Source organism: Cryptomeria japonica, chromosome 1, assembly GCF_030272615.1.
Source record: "Cryptomeria japonica chromosome 1, Sugi_1.0, whole genome shotgun sequence".
NCBI classification, from domain to species: Eukaryota; Viridiplantae; Streptophyta; class Pinopsida; order Cupressales; family Cupressaceae; genus Cryptomeria; species Cryptomeria japonica.
In genome coordinates, this window is record NC_081405.1 from 23,373,838 (window position 1) to 23,398,222 (window position 24,385).

The window sequence follows — 24,385 nt, forward strand, 5'->3', positions numbered from 1 at the left end:
GCAATCAAAGAATTTTATCATCAAGAAGGAAATTAGCTCATTGAAGAAATATGTTTTTGCATGTGCAGGTTCAGGCAAGAATCAAAGTCATAGTCTTAAGATTCTTGAAATATTTGTCGTCCCCAGATCCATCAATTTGTGATCTTCCTTTGGTATTTGATCACAAACTCTTGTTCCTCGTTGATAACTAGCATTCAAATTAATTACACTAAAAGTGTTGTCAACAATGTTTTGCATTTCAATTGAATTTAGTAAAAATGATCTAATTTTTGAAAGTAGCCTGGATTTAAATGTAGTAAACATGACTTAGAACACATAGTCAGTATATTTAAATAATAAATACATTCAAAATCAACTAGAAAATGCATTCTAGTTCATGAGGGTGAGTAGAGCAGTTTTACATTCCCAAGGGTTGTTAGATGATATTTACTTAATATGAAATGTTTTTGTTAGAAATTTTTAGCAATGGGTTGGTGCAAAGACAATTTGGATGGTATGTTGTTTAGATTTGCGATTCTTAGTTTGGTTCTTCCGTAATCAAATTGGGCTTAGAGCTGTTGATGGTTCCATCAATTTTTTGGTAGATGAGATTGTGGTTCTTCGAAGTCTCATCCCAAATTGATTCGAGACTACAATCTGATTTTTGTAATTAAATTAATGGGTTTCATAAGTTTTTTAGTTGTGGACTTACATATCAACCTTTTTTGATATTTATGGTGGTGTAATTCAATGCTTCCTATACAAGAAACTGACAATTTGTTGGGAAAGGTATTGCATCTTGTTTGCAATTCTTATTTAGTAATTTGATTTGTTTGGTGTATTCTTGGGTATTTGTCTCTATTACATCCTTGGAGTTGCTTGTGACATGTTTCTACTATTGTATCAAATTAAATCAGATGTCAATAGTTTTAGCATTGCAAGATGTGATAATTTCTTTTAAAAGTGAGGCACAAGAAGCCTTTGTAATAGTGATCCAAAAACCTAAAATATTCGTATTTATTTCTAACACACCGTAAATACCTCACAAATTAAGTTTCATGGATTTGGAAGTAGTCTATTTCGGAGTTGGAATATTGGCAATGTTGTACTTAAAAGTTTAAAACAATATATATCACCCAAAAATGCTGTTTATTTTGATTTCTGCTAAGTTTGGTGAATAATTGTCAATAAGGGCTAAAAAAGGCAAGGTGACTATTTTTAGTAAGTTTGCATTTTTGCATGGATGAACCCGAAAATTGACCCCAAGGAGCAGAAATGGAAAATATAATGATTTGAGAAAGAATCATCTCAATATAAAGGGGGAGTTCCACTTTCTAGAACATTCTAAGGCAGTTATACTTTCCAAGATAAAGAGGACAAATGGGGGTTATGGAGGATAGTTCCAAAAGTGTAGATTGTGCCTTTGGCTTGCAGATTATTGTAATGAGAAATTCCATGTGACTGTAGCATGTTATTTTTTGAATGTTGTTGTTTCATTTCAGTTGGATAATAAAAAGCAAGTGTTTCTTTCTTGCATTTTCTGTTTATTTCTCTGTTGTTGTTGTGTTTGGGTTTGTAAGGGGAGTACCCTTCATCAAGTGGTATTAGAGGAGAAGTTATTGAGTTTGTAAACAAGTTGGCATACATGAGGCAGTTTGCACAAGGATTGTGGTTGTGGGTTTGTGAGAAAAGTGAGAAAAAAAATGCTCCCACGAATTAACCATGGTGGAAGAAATGTTGTTGTGACAGAAGAGGGTTTTAGAGCCATCCAAAGACAAGTTTAGGCATTGCAAGTGGAGTTGCATAGAGGAGTTGATATTAGAGCAAGAGATGAAAGTGCGGATGAATCTCAAGAAGAAGAACAATTTGGAGGAGAACAAGAAGTAAGAAATCCTGATGAAGATAGATTCTTGAGGGCCATTTCCAAGATTGGAAAGAGGCCAAGAATCAAGGTTTCTACATTTTCTGGAAACCTAAATCTAGAGGAATTGATCGATTGGATCAATGATATGGAGGAGTATTTTGAATATAAAGAGGTGGGAGAATTTGAAAGGGTCAAGTTTGCAAAGGCCAAGCTAAAGGGTCATGCTAATATTTGGTGGAAAGAAGTTCAGTTAGAAAGAAATAGAAGAGGAAAAGAGAAAATAACAAGATGGGATTGAATGGTGGACAAGTTGAAGAGACAATTCATTCTTGTGGACTATGAGCTTGATTTGCTAAAGAAAATGCAAGGGTTGAAGCAAGCTGAAAAATTTGTCAAAGTGTATACAAAAGAGTTCTACTAAGTTTTGATTAGAACATGCCATTTTGAGGTCACAAGGAGAAAGTTGCTTGTTACATAAATGGGTTGAAGCCGAGTATTTAAGAAGAGTATAGTAAGAATGTCTACCATTGAAGATGCATATCAATTTGTTTTGGAGGTAGAAGAGAAGCTGAACAAAAGGTTTGAAAGCAAGCAAAGAGGTGTTGGTCGTGGTGGAAAGACTAGTGGATGATCATATGGAAGCCAAAGTGAAGATCAAAAGAAGATTGAAGGATCAAGTAGTAGCCAAAATCAAAGAGGAGATAATGTCTATTGTCCCTATTATTCGAATAATGAAGATCAAAGAGGAAGAGGAAGATTGGGACAAGGGTTTGGAAGAGGAGGCTTTTGTGGAACCTGTTTCCAATGTGGAGGACATAGAGCATATGAGTGTCCCCAACATCAAGGGAGGACAAATAGAAGACCTAAGGGTAATGCATGAGTTGCCCATGTAGATGAAGATCTCGAGTCTTCAACTTTTTGAAGATGCAGAAAGAGGAGAGGTTCTTGTTAGTAGAAGAGCCTTGCTGAATGAGGAGAAAGAACTAACCCAAAGGAAGAATTTGTTTTGCACAAGATATAACTATGAAGGTAAAGTTTGCAATGTGATTATTGATGGTGGTAGTAACGATAATGTTGTTTCTGAAGAAATGGTGAAAAGTTACAATTGGAAAGGAGGGACCTGCATCCAAACAGGATTGCTTGGTTGCAGAATGGCCATAAAGCATTGGTCAATGGACAATGTTTGGTAAAGTTTAAGAGTGGAAATTATCATGATGAGGTATTATGTGATGTTATGCCTATAAATGTTTGTCATATGTTGTTAGGAAGACCATGGCAACTCTATTGACATGTGGTACATGATGGGCATGCAAACACATATTCCTTGACAAAGGATGGAGTTCGTCGTAAGTTGAAGCCATTGAAAGAGGTAGAGGAAAAGGTATGTAGTAATGCAAGAATATGTTCAATTGATGGAAGAAATTTTTTAGATGGCATGAAGCATGAGCATATGTGTTTTGTTTTAATTCCCAAAGCTAACAAAGAGGAAGTAGAATATGTACCTCTAAAAGTTGTAGATTTGTTGGATGAATTTCAAGATATATTATCTAATAATGTACTTGAAGGTTTACAACTAGTGAGAAAGATTAGTCATTAGATGGACCTAATTCCTGGAGTCTATTTGCCAACTAAGGTAGCCCATAGAATGACTCCAATAGAGAATGAAGTGTTGAATAAACAAGTACAAGAGCTATTGCGAAAGGGATTGATTTGAGAGAGTTTGAGTCCATGTGACTGAAGAAGAATGGAGAATGGATGATGTGTACATACTCTCAAGCCATCAATAAGATTACTATCAAGTATACATTTCCCTTACCAAGGATGGATGACATTATGGATTGTTTGAGTGGAGCTGAGTACTTCACGAAGATAGATTTTAATAGTAGATATCACCAAATCCGTATTAGAGAAGGAGATGAATGGATTGTACAAGTGGTTAGTCATGCCTTTTGGGCTAACCAATGTACCAAGCACATTCATGCGGCTCATGAACAAGGTTTTAAAAGAATTATGGGTAAATTTTTTAGTGTTTAATTGGATGATATTTTGATTTTCAGTAAGACATTGGAGGAGCACTTAATGCATATTCATTGTCTTTGAGAACTTAAGAGAAGAAAAGTTGTCAATCAACTTGAAGAAGTGTAGTTTTGTGAAGGAGTTAGTGTATTTGGGATTTGTTGCCTCACAAGATGGTCTTAGAATGAACCTAGAGAAGGTGAAGCTATCATTGAATGGCCTACCCAGAGCTGTGCTATTGAGGTGAGATCTTTTCATGGTTTGGCTAGTTTTTACAGAAAGTTTATCAAGAATTTCAGTAGTATTTGTGCACCTTTAATTGAAACAGTGAGGGGATAAAAAAGAGTTTAAGTGGACTACAGAAGCAGTGAAGAGCTTTAATGTGTTGAAGAACAAAGTCATGGAGCAACCTGTTTTGGCAGTTCTAGATTTTAATAAGGTATTTTAAGTAGATTGTGATGCTAGTGGCAATGCCATAGGAGCTGTATTGAGTCAACAAGGTAAACCCATTGCTTATTTCAATTGAAAGTTGAATGATGCCAAAAGGAAGTATGTTGTTTATGATCAAGAGTTTTATGCTATAGTTCATGCATTGTAGAGATGGAGACATTATCTTTTGTTGAAAGAATTCCTTTTGTTTATTGATCACCAAGCTTTACAATATTTGAGTATTCAAGGGAAGTTGAATCAAAGGTATTTGAAATGGGTTGAGTTTTTGTAGAGTTACACTTTTGTTTTGAAGCACAAGAGTGGAAGGTCAAACAGAGTTGCAGATGCTTTGAGTAGATGCAGAACGAAGTTATTGGGTTTGATGAACTCAAGTATTTGTATCTAGAGGATCTTGTTTTTAGAGAGACTTGCAGAGCTTGCATGGATCCTGTTACTTTAGATAGGACAAGCTGGTTGGATTTTATAATCCAAGATGGGATGTTATTCAAAGGAAGCCAATTGCACATTTTGAGGAGTTCTATGAGAGAAAACCTAATTAAGGAGAAGCATAGTGGAGGATTGGCTGGACACTTTGGATGAGATAACACCATAGCTCTTGTTAGTGAGCATTATTATTGGCCACAGTTGCAACAAGATGTGATGAAGTTTGTACAGCGTTGCAGAGTATGCCAGATGGTGAAAAGAACAAGTCAGATCATAGTGCTATATCAGCCATTGCTTGTACTAGAGAGGCCATAAGAGGATATCAGTATGGATTGTGTTATTGGTTTACTAAGGACATAGAGACGATATGATTCCATTTTTGTGGTGGTGGATAGATTCTCAAAGATGGCACATTTTATTCCTTGTAAGAAGACTAATGATGTTGTTCATATTACATAGCTATTTTTCAGAGAGGTGGTGAGACTTCATGGTCTACCAAAGAGCATAGTTTCAGATCGAGATACCAAGTTTGTTGGTTGTTTTTGGAGGACATTATGGAAGAAGTTGAAGTTTAGTTCTGCACACCATCCATAAACTGATGGGCAGACAAATGTGGTAAATAGGAGTTTGGGTAACCTGCTAAGATGCTTAGTAGGAGATAAACCTAAGGGATGGGATTTTATTTTACACAAGAAGAATTTTCTTACAACAATTCTGTAAATAGGAGCACTGGTAAATCACCATTCTAGATTGTATATGGAAGTAGTCCCATAAATGCTTCAAAGTTAAGAAAGATGAACAAAGGAGAAAATAAAAGTGTTGAAGCTGAAGACCTTGCAAATCACCTGAAGAATTTGCATGAAGAGGTGAGAAAGCACATTAATAAGATGAATATTTGGTACAAGGCTAAGGTAGATCAAAAGAAGATATATAAGGAATTTCAGATACAGCCAAGTTATGGAAAATATTTTAATATATTAATATTTTCCAACTGATATTTTCCATTTCAGATGGTTTTTGGTATTCTGTGAGAAGGCCTACATCAGTATATAGGGTATTAGGGAATATTCAGATCTGAGAAAGGAAGTCAGGGATATTTGTTGATAAATGCCAACATTGTGTGACAAGGAAGGGCATCTGAGCTAGTGTAATTATCAGACATTACCCCTGTTATCTGCAACGACAGTTTTTAACTACAACAGTTGTCTTTATCAGCAGATAGAGATTAGAAATCTTTTCATTTCAAGTTCAAAATATATTTATCTTAGTTGTGTCAACTTGCATTGTAATGTAAATCTGACCTGAATATTGTTGTCTATTGTCAAACATTGTCAATGTATTACTTGTCACCTGGGTATTTATGCAAGTAGTGTTGAAATACACACAAAGTATAGTTGAGCACCAACTGTTTGACGAAAGCCTGTTGACATCATTTGCAAGTTTGTTGAAAATTTTGGGTAGGATCTTTACACAGAACTAACCAACCTGAGCAAGCACAAGAAGATAGATGTCCTATCTTGGATCACCTAAAGGAAAATAATGAAAAATTGTAGACACTCCATGAAGGCATGCAGAAATGTAAGGCAAATATGCACAAGGTGCTCTCTTTAGTTTTGATGCTTGATAAATCAATCGATGTGCATTTGTAGGAAATCTTGATCAAGTTCAAGGAGGTCAAAGAAGGGATTTATGCATGACAATACTACAATGGAGGAATTTGCCAAAGTCAAAACACAACAATAGTTAATGTCCACCCAGAGATAATTTGAGGTCCAAAGTCCAAACATTTGCTTAACTCTAAATCCTTATTCAGGATCAGCTGGAATCCTCAAGTTCACTTCAGAAAATGCACGAAGTGACTCAAGATTTTGTATCATGACATAGTTGTCTCAACCCCACCAATGAAGCTGCTGTCAAATAACTTCTGGCAGAAGTACTTTCAACGAGTGGGTCAATTTGAAGAACTTTCTCATAGACTGGGTCCATGGTGTTGCACCGAAAATTGTAGAATTTTTTCCACAGAAGTAGAAGGTTGATATGTTCAATATTTGGTTTAAATATTTGGAGAACTGAACACAATTTTGCAGCAGGAGAATGTTAGCACCAAATATTGCCACTCCTGAAGTTTGGACCTTTTTTAATAGTTTGAAGTACACAGGCAAATAGCAAGAAGGATTATCCCATCCAATTTGTTAAGGTTGTAAGTGATTATTGCATTTTAGGCTTGGGCATTGAATTGCCTTTATAAAATTATGTGGTAATTTGTAGCTAGTTTAGACAGACTGAGATGGGGAAAAGGAATAAATGATGTAAATAAACTAAGTTGTTGATCTTCTTAGTTTTGATTGTGTTTGTCCTTGAGCATTTGCATCTGATTAGTTAAGGAATCACGAAGTCTTTCATATTATTCATTATGTTGTCTCATATTTCATAAGCTAATTAGAAGTAACTTTGTGCATAACTAGTTGCTATTTTTCTCCGAGATTTGTATTTCAGTGCATGAGTTCATAATGAAGGGATAAAACTATTTTTGCACTTTTGGATGAAACATAGGAATGTAAGCCAGAGCGCAGAAGCTACAACAATGAGTTAACTGTAATAGGAATAAGTAGAAGTGGTTAACAGTTTCTGAAATGTTTTACATCCTTGGACTCTTTGAGAGTGAGGATAAATCAGTTTATCAACATAAGAGATCTTGGTCAAGAGCACACTATAAAGAATCGGTAAACAGAAATTTTATTGGACTCTTTTGATACATGAATCATTAGAAACAACTGTATTTTTCATCTCTTTGCTTTGTACCATCATTTTAATAATTATACACACATACACATACATGTGTATATGTATATTCCTGTATAATATATTGTACACATACTTGCGTGAATAATATATTTTCATATGCATGCATATATACACATGCATTCATGCGTGTGTATATGTCTCTCTCTCTATATAGATTATTGAATTTGCCAAAGATGCACTAGAGGAAAATTCTGACTCATCATAATTATGTCTCATGTTTTGATAACCTCCAAAAATGTAAGTTGTACTCTCTCAAATTTCAGACTATGTAAGAGTATATTCTGAAGGGCTGAAACTTCAAAATTTTTCTGACCAGGCTTTGCAAATTAGACAGCTACCTAAGTGAATTTTACAATGACTATTAACTTGCACAGGTTTGCAGAACAGCAAACAATACAAAATTACGTCAAGGCTGCTTTGGTGATGTGGATTCAATCTTCCTTTCTTATTCTATGTATAAGAGGTCATTCATGAAAAAAAATGTTGAAATGGCATTTGTTAGAGGTGAATATTTTTTTTTGTCCTTTCAAATTTCAGAACTGTGACATCTTTGATTAGATTGTTAAATTAGTCTGGGATTTGAGTGTGCACGGGCTTACACTGTTTTGAAGTGACTTTTGTTCCAGTTTGGAAAGTTTTGGAACTATGCTTCCAACTTTTGGTTATAGGAAAGCAAGCAACTCAACGGGAAGTTTTCTATAGGTTGCTTTCTGACTCTCCAAAATACTTCAGTAGCCAAGTTCAAGTTAATCGTGCAATACAAGGTGCCTATTTCTTTCAACATTTGATTGCATTGCTATCTAAGTTGAGCATTGTAATGACACAAATATAAATAGTCTCTCTATTTCATTCTGCAGATGTAGTTGCATTGGTACAGTGTAGTCGCCATAGCCTTGGAATCATGGCTTCCAGTCGAGGAGCAGTAGTTGGGAAACTAGTAATATATGTATGGTCTTTTACTGTGTCATCTTCTTAGTTAGCATTATGGCAATTGGCTTAGAGTCTCAGGCTTTTTAGACTCTATTTATGTTGCAATCGTGATCTCATGCTTTTGTAAATCTTCCTTGCTCTGCTTTAGGAACCTAATGGAGATATTGTAGACTGTACTGTTCTGGGGCCTTCAGGTCATCTCATCAATGGCAATCTGCACTTGCTACAGAAATGGGTCTTTGAGTCAGATGCTCGATATGTTATTTTGGTCGAAAAAGTACAGCTCTCTAGAAATTTATTTTCAGCATAGACTATAACTTTTTTAGATGATTAAATCAACTACACATCATTATATCTGTAAATTACTTTGTTAATTCATGTACCTGCTATTGAGAAACCTTAGGATGCTATTTTCCAAAGATTGGCTGAAGATCGGATATATAACTACATTCCAAGCATAATGATCACTGGTAAAGGTTACCCAGATTTGGCTTCAAGGTAATCTTACCTCAGAAACCTTATGAAATGTGCTACATTCATTTATCAGTCTGCATGACTGTGTAGACTAATTTTATTTTTTACAAGTATGTAATTTTGGGCCCCGCTTGAGTGTATTTTCTTTTATCCCAGAATTTTGCATTTAGTTTAAGAGGTCGAGTTTCTGTAGTTAGACATATTTATCCATGGGGGTGTAGTGGTTGTGCAGAGCAATGCAAAATGCATTGCTGGCCTATTTTGAAAACAGGTTGTTCTTTCAGACAAAATGTCTTGGTTTCTTAGCCTTCACCAATGGTTTTGCAGTCAAATCATGGCTACATAAGGTTGGTAGATTAGATTCTATGTGGGGGAGAGGAGTAGGTTGGTCATTCCATTTGGAAATGTACTTTTGCCACAACTTTCTATGCATGGTTATAGGCCAAATTCAACCATATTTTCATTCTCCCCTCTTACAAGATCCTCTTTTAGGGGATAATTGGATGATCACAAATAGCTACAAAATCTTATGAGATACAATATGATTACCTGCCATTGATTTCCTTTGGAGAACAAGTCATACGACAACTTTTCATGAACATAGTTCACTGCTCAACATATGCAAACTGAGGCTTTTCAAGTAGTGCATGACTACACTTATTAAAGTCAAATTTGTTTTCTTGGGTAAAGATGCTGATACTTTGCCTCTTTGGCAACAAGTTCAAATATTGGCTTTTCTAGTTTTTCTAGGCATACTCAGGGATGCATCCTCACACACAACCCTATGTCTGTCTCCTTTTTTGCCATTCTCAGGACATGGTGATGGCAAGAAGCATACCTTGGTTGTCTTGTGTCCTTTGGGACATTGGGAATGTGTTCTCACCCCCCATCCTTGTGTCCTTGTCCCCATTGCTGTTCCTAAGACATGGGAATGACAAGGGATACCCCTTAGCCATCCTTTGTCCTTTGGAAAAATTGAGGATGTGTCTACCTGTTGTGACGTATTCACACATCGCCCCATTGCAAATGGGGACCCCTACTTTTTTGCTTTCTGGGGTTTGTTTCTAGGTCTTTTAGGGTTTTGTCTATTAGCCTTTGCATGCTGAGTGTTGCCAGAGGGATCACGAAGAGAACAGGCTTTGTTTTAGCTAAAGGTTAGTCAATGGATGCTCCGGGTTAGGGTTTTTTTGAAAGTCTTCCTTAGGCCTAGTTTTGCTCTTGTTGCTAATTGTGTCTTGTTTGAGTTTCAGGAGGTCAATGAAGCTTGGTGAGTGAATATCCTCTTTGAAGGTCTGAGTTAGGTCAAATTGGTGAGTGATGAAGTCTGGAATGTCATCCTGATCCTGAAATTTGACTAAGTTTGGAAAATTGAAGAATCCTCCAAAAACGAGATTTTGCATTATAACTCCTAGAGGTCCGAAACCACTCTCAAACATCCTAACAGTATATATGGAATATAACTTAAAGTATAAGAACTTATACTTAAATGTTATATTCCATATATGAATCCTGACGGAGAGGCTAAAATGTCAAATTTCGCTCCTGACCCTTCCAAAGGGTCCAAAGCGAATTTCAATTTCGCTCTCGACCCTTCCAAAGGGTTCGGAGCGAAATTCTCCATAAGACATTCTAGTTTGACCCAAACTTAGAACTAACTCATTCCTAGGCATTATTGAGGGCAAAACGCTTGTTTGGATGAAGAAATGTGAGAAATGAAGTCAAGATTTGAGCCTAAATGTGAATTTCGCTCCTGACCCTTCCAAAGGGTCCAGAGCGAAATTCTCCCTAGACACCTTGTTTGCACTAAAAGTCTTGTTCCTTGGACATGGTAGGGGTAAATTGGTATGTTCTAGCCCTAGGAAGTGATTGAAGGCATTGGAAAATGTGAATTTTGAGCTAAAACTAGAATTTCGCTCCTGACCCTTCCAAAGCGCCCAGAGCGAAATTCTTAGAAGAGACCTTTTTTCCTCTTTGTTTGCACACAAACCTTGTTCCTTGGGCATAGTTGGAAGGAGAATGATGTGTCTTTGCCTTTTGAGGTGATAGAATGTGAAAGAATGAAGGATTTTTGACCAAAACAAGAATTTCACTTGTGACCTTTCCAAAGGGTCCAGAGCGAAATTCATTTTTTCTCCACTTTGCTCTTTAATATGACCAAGTTTGTTGACTTCTGGGGCGTGATGGGAAGGTTTTTATGCACATTTGTCTTTGAGAGGAGATTTGAGGTGATGAAATGATAGAAATTAGCCTGGAGGAGGAAATTCGCTCCTGACCCTTCCAAAGGGTCCAGAGCAAAATCCTCATTTGACCCCCCTATTTTGCCTAAGGCATTGAAAGGTGAAGTTTTCAAGCTAATTTGGTGGTAAGGGGACTTGATTGTGGTAAGAAGATATTGGTTAAATCAAGTTTGAAGTGAGTTGAGAAGTAAAGAGGTGTGAAATCAACCCAAAACTTGAATTTCGCTCCTGACCCTTCCAAAGGGTCCAGAGCGAAATTCTTAGAAGACACCCACTTCTTCCTTGACTAGACCAAGATCTTAGTTTCTAAGGCATATTGAGAAGGTTTTGATATGTTCTTGCCTTAGGAAGTGAATGAAAGCATCAAAATGTGAAGATTTTGTCCAAGATCAAGAATTTCGCTCCTGATCCTTCCAAGGGGTCCAGGGCAAAATTCTTGCAATCACCTATTTTTCCCTTAGAGGAGGTCAAGTCCTTGGTCTTTATGGCGTGGATGGAAGTGAGATAACATGTCTTTGCCTTTTGAGGTGGTTTAGAGTTGGAGAAATGAAGAATCAAGCCTAGAACATGATTTTCGCTCTTGACCCTTCCAAAGGGTCCAGAGCGAAAATCTCCATGGACCTCATTTCCTTCCTTGTTTGGCCAAGTTCTTAGTGTCCAGGGCATGTTGGAAGAAATATGGTTATGTTCTTGCCTTGGGGGATGATTGAAAGCAATAGAAGGTGGAGATTTTGTCCTAGAGGGGGAAATTTCGCTCCTGACCCTTCCAAAGGGTCCAGAGCGAAATTCCATAAAACCACTCTTTTCTCCTAGTTTCGTGCCAAGTCAAGTGTGGGTCAGGGTGAGATAGGATGGGAGATGTCTTTAGGCATGACTTTGACTTGATTGGTGATCTTCAAACTTGAAGGAATTGAGCAAAAACATGAATTTCGCTCCTGACCCTTCCAAAGGGTCCAGAGCGAAATTCTTAAAATCACCTATTTTCCCTTCAAATCAAGTCAAGTCTTTGGTTTTTATGGCTTGGATGGGTGTGAAGTGGTGTGACCTTGCCTTCGAAGATGAATTGAATTGAGAGGAATGAAGGAATAAGCTTAAAACAAGGATTTCGCTCCTGACCCTTCCAGAGGGTCCAGAGTGAAAATCCTAAAATCCATCATATCACCCTTTTCCTTTCATTTTTATGCCAAGCTAAGCCTAGACCAAGGTGGGGGAAGTTGGGGGATGCCCCTAGGATTGCCCTTGAATGGATTGTTGCCTCCAAAAATGAAGATTCTAAGCTTGGACAAGGATTTCGCTCCTGACCCTTCCAGAGGGTCCAGGGTGAAATCCCTTATAGGTCCTGTCCTTGGCCATGTTTTTTAGCGAAATTCTCCTTTTAGCCATTTTTGAGGCCAAGTAAATGTTGTCAAGCAAGTTGAGAGATAGATCCAGAGGTGAGAAGCGGGTTAGAACAAAGTGAGAAGAATGGAGTTGAGTGAAGGAAAACAAGCAAGTCAAGAACTTCGCTCCTGACCCTTCCAAAGGGTCCAGAGCGAAATTCTCAATTTCACCTAATTTGCTCATGATGAAGGTCAAGAGATGGATTCCTAGGCTTTGGAGAAGAGAAGGCTAGCATATGCTTGTCTTAGAGGCATTTTGAAACAATAAAATGATCGAATTTAAGCTTAGTCAAGAGTTTCGCTCTTGACCCTTCCAAAGGGTCCAGAGTGAAATTCTTCAAACCACCTATTTTCTCCTTGTGTGAAGCCAAGACTTTGATTCCTAGGGCGTGGTTGAAGGTGGAGTGATGTTATTTTGCCTTGTAAGATGAATTGAAGTAAAGGAAATGAAGGATCAAGCCTAAAACTTGAATTTCGCTCCTGACCCTTCCAAAGGGTCCAGAGTGAAATTCACAAAATATCATTTTTCCTTCAAGTTTGTGCTAGGCCAAGACAGTGATCAAGGTGGATTGGACTTAAAGATTGCCACAAGCATGCATTTGAGAAGGTTGTGGGTGCAAGAAGTGAGGATTTTGAGCTAAGAGATGAATTTCGCTCCTGACCCTTCCAAAGGGTCTAGGGCGAAATCCTTTGAAATGCCTATTTTTCACCTTGGTTGAGCTAGGCAAAGGCAAGTTGCAATGTCATGATGACAAGAGTGTGGAATAGTGAAAAATAAAGATTGTGAACATATGGAAAGATGAAGTAAATGGACTAAAATGTCACAATTCGCTCTTGACCCTTCGAAAGGGTCCAGAGCGAAATTTTTATAGGGCCTGTCCCTGGGGAGAATCTTGAGCAAACTTCATTTTAATATCTTCTTGTTGATGATTTAAGGTAGGAAATGCTATGTTAGAATGAGTTCATTATGTGTCCTTAATCACCTTTTGATTGGTTTTGCGGATGGAAGAAGACCAGGCTAGGGCAAGGACGACCTCTTCCAGTCCATCATCATCAAGGACGTTCCACATGCAAAAAGGAGGACTCAAGGTGCTTTGAAGAGTTGGAAGACTAGGGGTGTTCAAGGAGTTCAAGTTAGCCTCAAGACCTCATTCTACCACAAGATGACAAAGAAAGGCTTTGCCAACACTTCAGGGCGAGATATGCTACTGGAGAAGGAAGACTTGACAATAAGGAAGCCTGGTCAAGCAAGGAAGTACATCATTCATCATATCAAAGACAGAGGAGGATCAACCAAGTCACAATCATTAGGCAAGGTGGCATCCCAGTCATCATTCCTCTGGTCGGATTGGTCCACCTCAGCGTGTCCAGATTCAATGTACCTGACTCATCGGGGACGACACAAACTTCGAGGCACCTACCCCTGCTTCCTATTGGTCCTCACTCTTGGATTGTAATTTTCTCATTGGCTAAGGAAGTTTGTTGTAACAAACCCTAATTAGGGTTTCTATCTTGTAATCCTAGCCATTGGTTCTAACTTCTAAGTCAATCAGAGCCGTCTGTTTGTAAAGGGTTCTCTATATAAAGCCCTGGCTCCTCTATATAAAGCCCTGGCTCCTCATTTGTAAAGGTGAATAGTTGGATAATAGATAATAGTCGGTGAATAGTTGGATAATAGATAATAGTCGGTGAATGGTTAGAAATAGTGAATAGTCAGCTGATAGAATAGCAATTAGAGTAGATTAGGAGGACAAGGCAAGAAATTGTTGCCATTGATTGTAAATAAACTCCATTTTCATTGAAGTTATGGTGAAGTGTGTCGTTTCTTTGCAATGTGCATGGTCTCTTGTTGAATCTTCATTTTAGATGATAGATAATTAAATTGAATGAAAGAAGTTATTGAATGCACTCGCGTGGAATCCACCTAGTCCAAACCACTAGCCTTTTGTTGACTGTAAGTGCGCCTTGCGTGGTCAACTGGCATAGAACGAGTTTAATCTCGAGTCGTAACACCTCTGTTGTTCATGCATTATCTTGAATGGTGATCAGTATCTGATGGTGTACGATTTGAACATATTTGAAACATCCCTTAGAAGATCGCACTGAGTTGGTGTTGAATTGTTCAACTTGATGGTGAGACCCAGCTCAGTAGGACCCCACCTAGTCATTCATCCATCTTCTTGCATTCTAGGTCTTAGAGTAGACTCTCTAAACTCTGTACCTTTTGCCATTTCTTTATCTTCCAACCAGTAGATAGGACTTGAGTTCCAGTAAATTAGACGTTCAGGTCGTCGAAAGTAAGTCCCCTTGTGGTTCTGGCAAAATCACATCGTACCGCAAAGAGATTATCCACACGTAGAGAACCTACATATCAGAACCTTGGAGTTACTCCGACTGATCCTTCGGCGAGATCTTCAGCAGTCAGGAAACTTTGTTCAAGAGAGGATAAGGTACCTTTAGGTATTTTATTCTGTGTTTGGTCGTGTACAAAAGACACATCAACACTACCTTTTCTAGAATTAAAAGAAACAGAAAAAAGGGCATGGAGAGCCCACAACCTCTCTACACATCTTATGAAACCCTAAACACAACCTGTATGTAACCCACTCACCCATTTGCACTACCACTCACAATTACCATAACCATTTTTGTACTTGCAGCTATGAAATTGTAAAGGGAGGAAAGAAGAGGAAAGGAGCATGCAAAGTTTATGACTAGTCACCGGTGAATTTTCACATTGCTCACAAAAAAAAAACTCATGGCTTGAAGGCATGAAATTTGAAACACACCCTGCTTGATGCCTTGTATGATGATTCTCTACAAAATCTAAAAGTAGACTCAAAGATGCCTTGGGAAAGTTGGATCAATAATTTTCTTGAAATGTTTTGATGTGTAATATCCCTTGGTAAATTTGACCTTGTTGTGATGATTTGAGCTCCAAGGAATATTGCCAAACACTTGTCTTGCAAAGTCTGTACTTGCTGTTCTTTGTTTCAGTTTGTATAACCTGCATGTTATGAAGTCTGAGCAGCTAGTATAACTTGCGTGTTATGCAGTTTTTACTTGGCATATGACTGATGAAAAACTTCAGACTTCTTTAAGAGTATTAACCTGTAATATTCCTTGCTAATATAGGTGTGAAAACGATGGAATCCAACTCAAGGAATAATGTCAAACACTTCACATACAAACACTCAGTTTGCTGGTCTGAGTTTTAGTCTCATTTGTATGCTTAAATGGACATGGAATTCAATTTGAATGCTTGAAATCTAAGTTACCGGTTCCGGTTCGGATTCGGGTTCGGATTCGGGTACGGGTTCGCGGATTCGGCAAAAAAATAATTTTTTTGGGTACGGGTACGGGTTCGTCCGTACATATATATATATATTTTAATTTTTTTTAATATATATATATATATGTTCAAACTTCAAACATCAAAATTATATATGTTCACAGTTCAAACATACAAATATGAAACATCAAACATACAATGTAACTTTCCCATACAATGATACATAGATGATAACAGATAAATCATAAATCAATAAATCATAAATCCATAATTGCATGAAATGCATCATAGAGGGGCGGATTAGGGTTTAGATGTAATTAGAAGATTAAAAATATTGTTTTTTTATTGTTTTTAAATGCTTGCTAACCCGTGGGCCCCGTTTTTGGGAACCCACGGGCTTGGGTTCACCCGGGTCCTCCTGGGTTCGCCCTGGGTCCCACCCGGGTCCTGCCCAGGCGGCTGGGTTCCCTGTGGGTCGTGCATGGCAGGACCCACAGGGAACCCAGCCGCCTGGGCAGGACCCGGGTGGGACCCAGAGCGAACCGGACCAGGACCAGGACCGGGCACGGACCAGGACCAGGACCCAGCCAAAATAGGGGAGAACCGGTATCTGAGCTTGAAATTAACACTACAATGACTAAGCAACAAGCTGAATGCAAGAGGTACTTTCCTTAGAACTTTCCAACAGCATATAAATGAGTTTTACAAGCAAAATGCACTCCTACAGCCAATGGACATTTTGTCGAACAATTGACACGGATACCAAGAACACTCTAATGATCAGAATGCTGATTTGAAACTCCCAGGTTAAGACAGCTGTAATAGAATTATAAATTTATTAATCCTTACAAAATATTGGCACATTACAATCATACCTGGATAATTGATATCTTTGTTGCTTGAAGCCCTTGATATGTTGCAGCAGCAAAAAGCAATTGTACGGCCAGCATAGGTAGTGATGCAATTGCCTGGGTAGGCAAGCTTACTGCACTCTAATGGTGCGTCTGTCCTTTAAACACCCCAGCACCCTTTCAATGATTTTTTTGCAGAATTTATTGTGGGATCTAAGTCCAAAATCGCCCCACCTAGGGAATGGCGCCACTTACAGCAGGATGGAGCTAATTTGCAGCTGACTTACAGGAACCCCTTGACTGGCAATGTATATTAATTCCTTGCTGTTCTTCTTCTTCACTAAACTGATTCGAACCTGATTGAAATTCTGGAAAATATGGCCTTCAATATGCACAATTGAAACCTCTGGATGAAGCTTCCCCTTTTAGCCAAACTCACTCGGTATTCCACCAATTCATAAGGCTGTAACACTGAAGATTTGTTCGTTCTCCAATGCCCCATCTTGCTGAAACTCAAAAACCCGTCTCTGTGCTCTCCAAAATGAGTTTAACAAATGCCAATAGAATGCCAAGTTCGAACTCCAATGCCAAATAAATACTTATTCAAGGAAGTTCGATTTTCTTCATAAAGCACATTTAATACTCTTAAAAATATTATATCTTTCACTTTATTTAATAATCTGCCCCCAACTTAGGAAAATGTGCTCATGAATTAATTATATAATTTGGTCCCCTCTTTATGATGATTAGACCCTCAACTTAAGTGATTTTTTTATAAAGTTAACTTATAACTTTATAATTAACCATTTAATGAATTAATATTAATTTGGCCACAATAATATTAATATCACCCTAAATACACAACATATTAACGTGTCGTTTGAAGTAGTAGTCTCTCCTCATAATTCCTCATGTGACCAAATACACTTTCTAAAAATAGAAAGGGTCAATTTCTATTACTTCTGACTTACTATAAATAATAAGTATGGCAAACGGAGTCCAAATGATATCGAATGAAGGCCAAATCCGTAAATCTCTGAATGCTGGAGATGAAACAATCTTCAGGAGACCCTCTAACCAACCTCATTAGCCTACGAGGGCCATATAATAGGCTAATCCTCCAAAAATCCATGTCTGCTAAAAAGGGGACATTACATGATGCTCTTCAAACAATATGCCATTGGGATCATATGCTCACGTGTTCTTAGTCTCATTTTGTTCTAAACCTGGAAACATGATGTTCCTATGCTCATCAAGAGAACAGTTTGGATTGATAGGCTGTATCATGCAGTTTTGGTACTATAAAGTAACAAAGTGTACACATTATAAGTTCAATTTTCTATGTATTTTGCTAAAATCAGGGGTCGCTGAATTATACTTTCTTCTGTCTCCTTAGCTATTCACTATAAACATACTATGTTCTTTTGTAGTCCGCTATTATAGATCTTTATGAATATGTAATATTTGAGAAACACTAAAGCTTAAATATTTGAATTTTCACACACACACGCACATGCACATGTGCGTGCTCACACGCATACATATCCACAAAAAAGGGCCTCCTAGACTGCCGTCCCTGAAATGTGTTCTGCTGTCCTTGTCCTGAAAATGCTATGGAGCATAAGCTTTTCTATTTTGGGATTTCCTTCTGATTCCTTTGCACAGCTGATGTAATGATCATTTTTCTTATCGTACCATAAGATGCATATCTCCTCATAAGACAAATTGGTAGCTGACTATATCTTGTAATTGAACTCTTTCAAATTATGATTTAACCAAAGATCCCAACAAATGGCTATCAAGGATGGCCTAGACATGGCAGGCAATCAACTATTGACTATTGAAGTTTAGTCTCATGCCACTCAAATATAATATATTTGAGTGAACACAAATATAGTGCATATAGTGCAAATCATGGAGATTACAAATGGACAATCTATGAGAAAATGATGAGCCTTTTTACTATTCAAGAAACATAGAATTTAGAATTTGGGACCTTGTCATCCCTCACAAGATCTGTCATTTGTCTTTTTGGAACATAGGTCATAAGAAATCTTTTTATTTTTTAGAATAGCTTTTCATTACATCTAAGATTGGAAAGAACAAGATTCCCAGGTTCCTTGAGCAATCCTCAAGAGTCCATGAGATTTTATGTTCCTTGAACTATCACATCTTTGATCAATGAAGCTTCCATGGCAGTTTGGAGTAAGAGAGAGTTTTGGGGGTAGGGTATGTGCAATGCTTGATTACTCTTTCTTATATCTCAAAACATGAAATAAAAGCTTGCGATCAGGAGTGGTATGCATGATATGGATATTATGAATTTTTTTAATTTTTTAAGTTTTTAATTTTTAAGATGTCATAATGATGTTAGATATGAAACCCTCAATCTTGAATAATTTTACACAACTGTGACTCCTGGATGGAATCACCTTCAATGGATAAGAGGATTTTTGTCCTCAAATCTGAATGTGGAAACCAAGAGGGGTTTCATCCTTTGAATCTCCCACACCAAGGGTTTTCATCCTTAGACTCTTTAAACTCCAATTTGGAAGGAAAAATGAAATGACAAATTCGGATAAATTGTTTTGATTTTGAACACTGCCTTTCTTTTATAGTTGCTTTTTGGGACCTCTATTTGAATATACTTTTTCCCTCCATCTATTTAAAAATACTTTTTAAATTACAAAACACACCTTTTGAATTAATACATTTTATATGTTGCATAGACCCTATACTAATATTTAAGTTGCCCTTTTGAAAATGAATAGATTGGGCCTACTTAAGCTATTATTATTATTTCCTTTATTTCATCCCTTAGCTTTTTGAAAATAAAGAAAGGCTATAGTTCCTCAATTAACTCATTTTGTTTTGCAAAGGGGACATGGCACATCAAATTTAGGACCAATTTCCGCCTTCGCATACTACAAAAGTGGTCGAAGAAGTTCCACCCACTTTTGTACTTCCTTCCATGGGATAGCCGCTTCCAACATAGCACATAAATCTGCCACTATAGATGCCCTAGACTGAATTCACATAATCATTATTAACAATTCTTTTTTACCCATAATACTCTTAGCAAGATTCCATGTTTTTGTTTAGAGACATTGCCTCGATGCAAAGGATCTTCACATGCCAGCAAACACAAAGCAGCCACACCAAATTATCATCGCATGACAGCAAACATAAAGCTGCAGAGAAAATAAATGAAAGCCATTGAAGATAAAAACAGCTCATAGGCATCATCCTTCATCGGTCATCCTAATAGGCATCATCACATATGAACATCGCTAGGAGGTGCAACGATCTTAAAACATCATAACCTTCCTCACCAAGAGCCTCACAAAACTGGTTGAAGGCTTCAATCAATCACATAGGCTTTTCTTTTAGTAAAAAGGGGTTCAAGACCCTCCCATGAATTTACTTGATTACTGATCGATGCCAAAAAGGGCATTTGATCCATCTTGGCATTAGCTAACAGATCAACCACACCATTGCCTTCATGATAACAATGTACGAAGAAATATCCTTGAAATCTTTTCAAGTAGACAACACTTCTTTTAAAACACTGTAAGCTTCTAATTCAGGAAATCCGATTTTCTCAAAACCAGAATAACAATGGTTATGTCCCCTTCAATTAATAACTACCAGCATCCCACAGGCCTTGCCAAAGAGAGACCAGCCACCACTGCATCCCATTGTACCGCATCATTGGTTCTATAACCTGGCTTTCCCTACAGGTCCCATCAAATTCCATGGCCATCATGAAGAAATTCCCTTGCACCTCAGGATCCACGGCCAAAGACAGATCAGGGTAAAATCAGAAATTCAAATCAGATCAGACCTTATAGCGTTACAAAATCAGACATAAGATCAGAAATCAGAACATCAATTCACCCTAATTAGGAAGGCATATCAGATTAGAAAGCTTGGAAAATATGTGAAAGCTGTTTATATCATATATGTTTGATGCTATCTTGTTTGTTATTGCAGGTGATCAAATGAAGGAACTGGCTGCAAGCAACATTAAGGTCTGATTCAGGAAACACACATGTGGAATGATGGAGAGAAGACATTACAACTTGGAGGGATCAAGACATTCAAGGTTTGAGGAATCGAATACAAGGACTTCACAATGCAAGTGAGGATGCTACAGCAATGAAGGGGTCGAGGAGATTTAATCATATGGAGAGATGACATTTGCAACATCAAAGAAAACAGCATCAAGAAACTTACTAGTGCAAGTGTAGAGATCAACATCCAGGAAGGAACATATGACTATCTTGAATTTCCTTGGGAAATCCAAGAATACTTGTCAGAATAAGGAGGTAATCTAAGATAGGAGATTCAAGATGGAAAGCAATGCAAGAACAAGTTATAAACATCATAAGAAAGGAGTTTCCACACAAGAGAAAGAGAATGCAAATATGATCAAGGAGATAGTTCTGAAAGAGTTAATCAAAGCTAGAAGATGATGCAATTTAGCAATATCTCCTACCATCATTACCTCGGGCATTTGGAAATGTCGAGTATCAAGAGATATTGCTCATATCACAAACACTTGTGATGAGCTACAAAAAGAGTAATCTGAGGTGGCGCTCGGTCATCTTCAACCCAATCACATCATTCCAAGTCAAGGTGTCCAGATTTGATGTACTTGACTCATCGAACAAGGAAGATAACTACCACATGTGGAGGCACAAAGTTCGATGTACCTAACCTCACCATTCATTGATCAAACATTCAAGGAAGGACTTGTCTCCTATTTATTGTAATTTTATCATTGGTCAAGCATTAAATGTTATGTAATGGGTGTAACAAACCCTAATTTAGGGTTTCTATCTTTCAATCTTCGCCACTGATGTGGATTTAATCTTGGCTATTCAATTGTATTGAGAGCACTCTATAAGGCTTGCTCTCCTCATTTGTAAAGGTTAATAGTTCAATAATAGACAATAGCAAGCAGTTAGTAGATAAAGTAGAGTAGGAGGAGAAGACAAAAATTGTTACCAAGCTTGTAAACAAACATCCTTTTCATTGAAGATACGGTGGAATGTGTTGTTTTTTCTACATATTGCATGATTTCTTGTTGTACCCTCATCTTAGATGAAGTTCATTGATTGTTATGAAGTAACATGCATATGTTGATAATTCCTTGGTTCATACTAATTGCGATTGGATGATTTTCAATTGCAGTTCATAGTTAGCCTGAACATTAAAATGTGCTAAGTTCAATTGTGGATATGTTTATTCAAGTTGCACTAGTGTATCGGGTATTTGGGTGAATGATTCATGATATGAAAACATTTCATTTCCTTGGAAGATCACATCGGTTTTGTGTAGTTGTTGGCAACATGGTGAAGCAAAGCCTGGTTAAGGAATGTGTCCATCCTTGCATGATCCCGTGATATCATTGATCTTAGGAATAGATTAGATTTCTGTAAACCCTCATCCTTTTTATCTTTTTTCAAGTCAATCTGATCTGAAGTTCCAGCTGCATTCAAGCAGGAGTTCATGCAAAATGTAAGGCCCCTTTGTGATTCCATCAATATCACATCAAATCATTGAACTTGTCTACACCTCAAGACTTGACATTTGGAATCTTGGAGTCACCTCGTATGATCACGAAGTTTAGCATTTGAGGAGATTTTGTTCAAGAGAGGATATGATACCTTGGTATTTTAATTTTTTAAATGAAATGCATAAAAAACACATCAACAAAATTTGTGCTAGAGGGATGGCACGACGATGAATAGGAACTCTTGAATAGGTGAATCCAGTGGAAGATCAGTGGAGAGTCATTCCCAAGACTTGATAGAGTTATCGTAGGAGGAAGGAAAGAACATTGGGTCATCAATTGGAATTGCAAAGGAAAGAGGCTGTTCAATGCTAAAAAGTCTTCCGTAGGCTTGAACCAGAATGAGCTTTCAAGTTACATTTGAGATTTGCTAGATCTCTCTTATTCAAAAAATCCAAAAAAATCAAATTATCAAAAAATCCAAAAAGAAAAGATTTCTCAATGGAGGGGCAACAACATTGCCAAGATGATCAACAGGTTGATATCTTTGAACTTTGGTGGAATTTGAATGTGCAGCTACATCCACAAAACTTGTCAGAATTTGTAGTGCCAGAACAGTGTAGGATTCATGAGACAGTTGAGCATGATGAAATACATTGCTTGGCGTTCCTATCAAGAATGAGGTTAGCACTACAAGGCAAAATCTTCTTTTGGGATGTCCCCAAGCCAGAAGTGGAATCAGGCAATTTCAGTGTCCCAGAAAGAAATGATCCTTTTTCAAGATTCACAGGGATGATCGAAAATTAGCTCGGTCTTAAAGGTGAAATATGCCTAGAAAGCATTTTGCTACCATTGTGGTGTAGGATTCATATTGCACCCCATTCTAAATTCACTTGCTTATTGTGCAAAGAAACTATCAATCAAGTTAGATGCCAATTCGGATTACCAATCCTATCCAACGACGACTGTATCGTAGATAAATCTTGGAGTGCATACCTTGCAGCTGATGAGTATAGAAGAGCAAAAGAAGAATACAATGCAACATCATCCGCCAACGAAGGTAGTACAATTGAGCTTGACAGTCAATCTGGTATTGTGGAGAACAAATTTGCGTACCTTGTGCCCAAGGAGGGATGTAGTGAGAGGATGTTCATGCTAAAGAAGTAGTGACAAGTGATGATCAAAGTGTTGATTCAACACTCAATGAAGAAAGTCTATTGCAAGAAGAGGAATTCCTTGAGGAATACTCGTTCATGCTACAAAAGGAGATCCTTGAGAATGAATTGCAAGAAGTTTCAAGTAGCAGCCTTGAAGGAGAAAACAATGAAATGGACATATTAAATTAGGAATTAAAAGTTATCACAAGTGAATCCAAATATGAAGAATAGTTCGAGGGGGCGCTGAAAGACATCACGACCACAATGCTATTTGAAGGGGCGTTGAAAGGTCTCATGGAAGAAGAACAAGGGGAGTCATTGCCGAAGTTGTTGCAAGACAAACGAATCGTTGCAAGAGGCATGATTCATCATCAACTTCGACCTCCCGAATCATTATTGAATAAGTTGCAAGAAGATAACACAAATGAACCAAGTAATCAAGATGTCACAGTTGAGGATAACCTTGTGCCCAAGGAAGTTGAGCAAATAGTGGAAGACGTCAAACACAACAAGATGGTGGTAAGTAATGATCAATGCTTGGCAACATCAAGACATGAAGTTCTACAAACAATGGACACTTGTGAAGAGGATCATAAAGAGATTGAGAAAGAAAACATAGTAGAAGGCATAAGTGACTTGGAGAGTCATCATGATTCGCCATCACTCGATACCTCACCATTTCAAGAACAAGTGATTTCAATACACTTCAAGAGGAAGAAACCCTTGATGAAGATTCAAATAAGCATTCATCCTTACAACAACAAGAAGAATCAAATGAAGAATTTCAAGCCATCCTATAAGAGGAACTTTTAAGCATCCTTGAAGATGAACAAATGGAACTAGAGAGTGAAGAGCACTTTGAGACTGTGCTACCATCAATCTCAGCTTTTGAGCATCCACTAGAAGAAATCTTTGAGGATCAACTTATCAAGGAAACTCTCATTTTTAAATATATGCTTATGGAGTTTCATAAGGATGCATGGTTAATGCAAGATATTGAACTTTTTCTC

General features: G+C 37.5%; 1 protein-coding gene across 2 annotated transcripts in view; it reads left to right on the forward strand.

The window, feature by feature from the left end:
* The window catches only part of LOC131028711 (meiotic recombination protein SPO11-2), an 85,035-nt gene that overhangs the window by 25,159 nt on the left and 35,491 nt on the right, over positions 1-24,385 (forward strand). For both annotated transcript variants that reach the window (XR_009102640.2, XM_057959048.2), the window contains exons 2-7: positions 69-152; positions 7,912-8,041; positions 8,164-8,301; positions 8,395-8,483; positions 8,616-8,744; positions 8,871-8,965. Coding sequence is in view for 1 of the 2 variants with exons in the window: in XM_057959048.2 (XP_057815031.1) it covers positions 69-152; positions 7,912-8,041; positions 8,164-8,301; positions 8,395-8,483; positions 8,616-8,744; positions 8,871-8,965 (665 nt within the window). In the remaining variant the exon portion in view is untranslated. The remainder of the gene's footprint in view (positions 1-68; positions 153-7,911; positions 8,042-8,163; positions 8,302-8,394; positions 8,484-8,615; positions 8,745-8,870; positions 8,966-24,385) is intronic.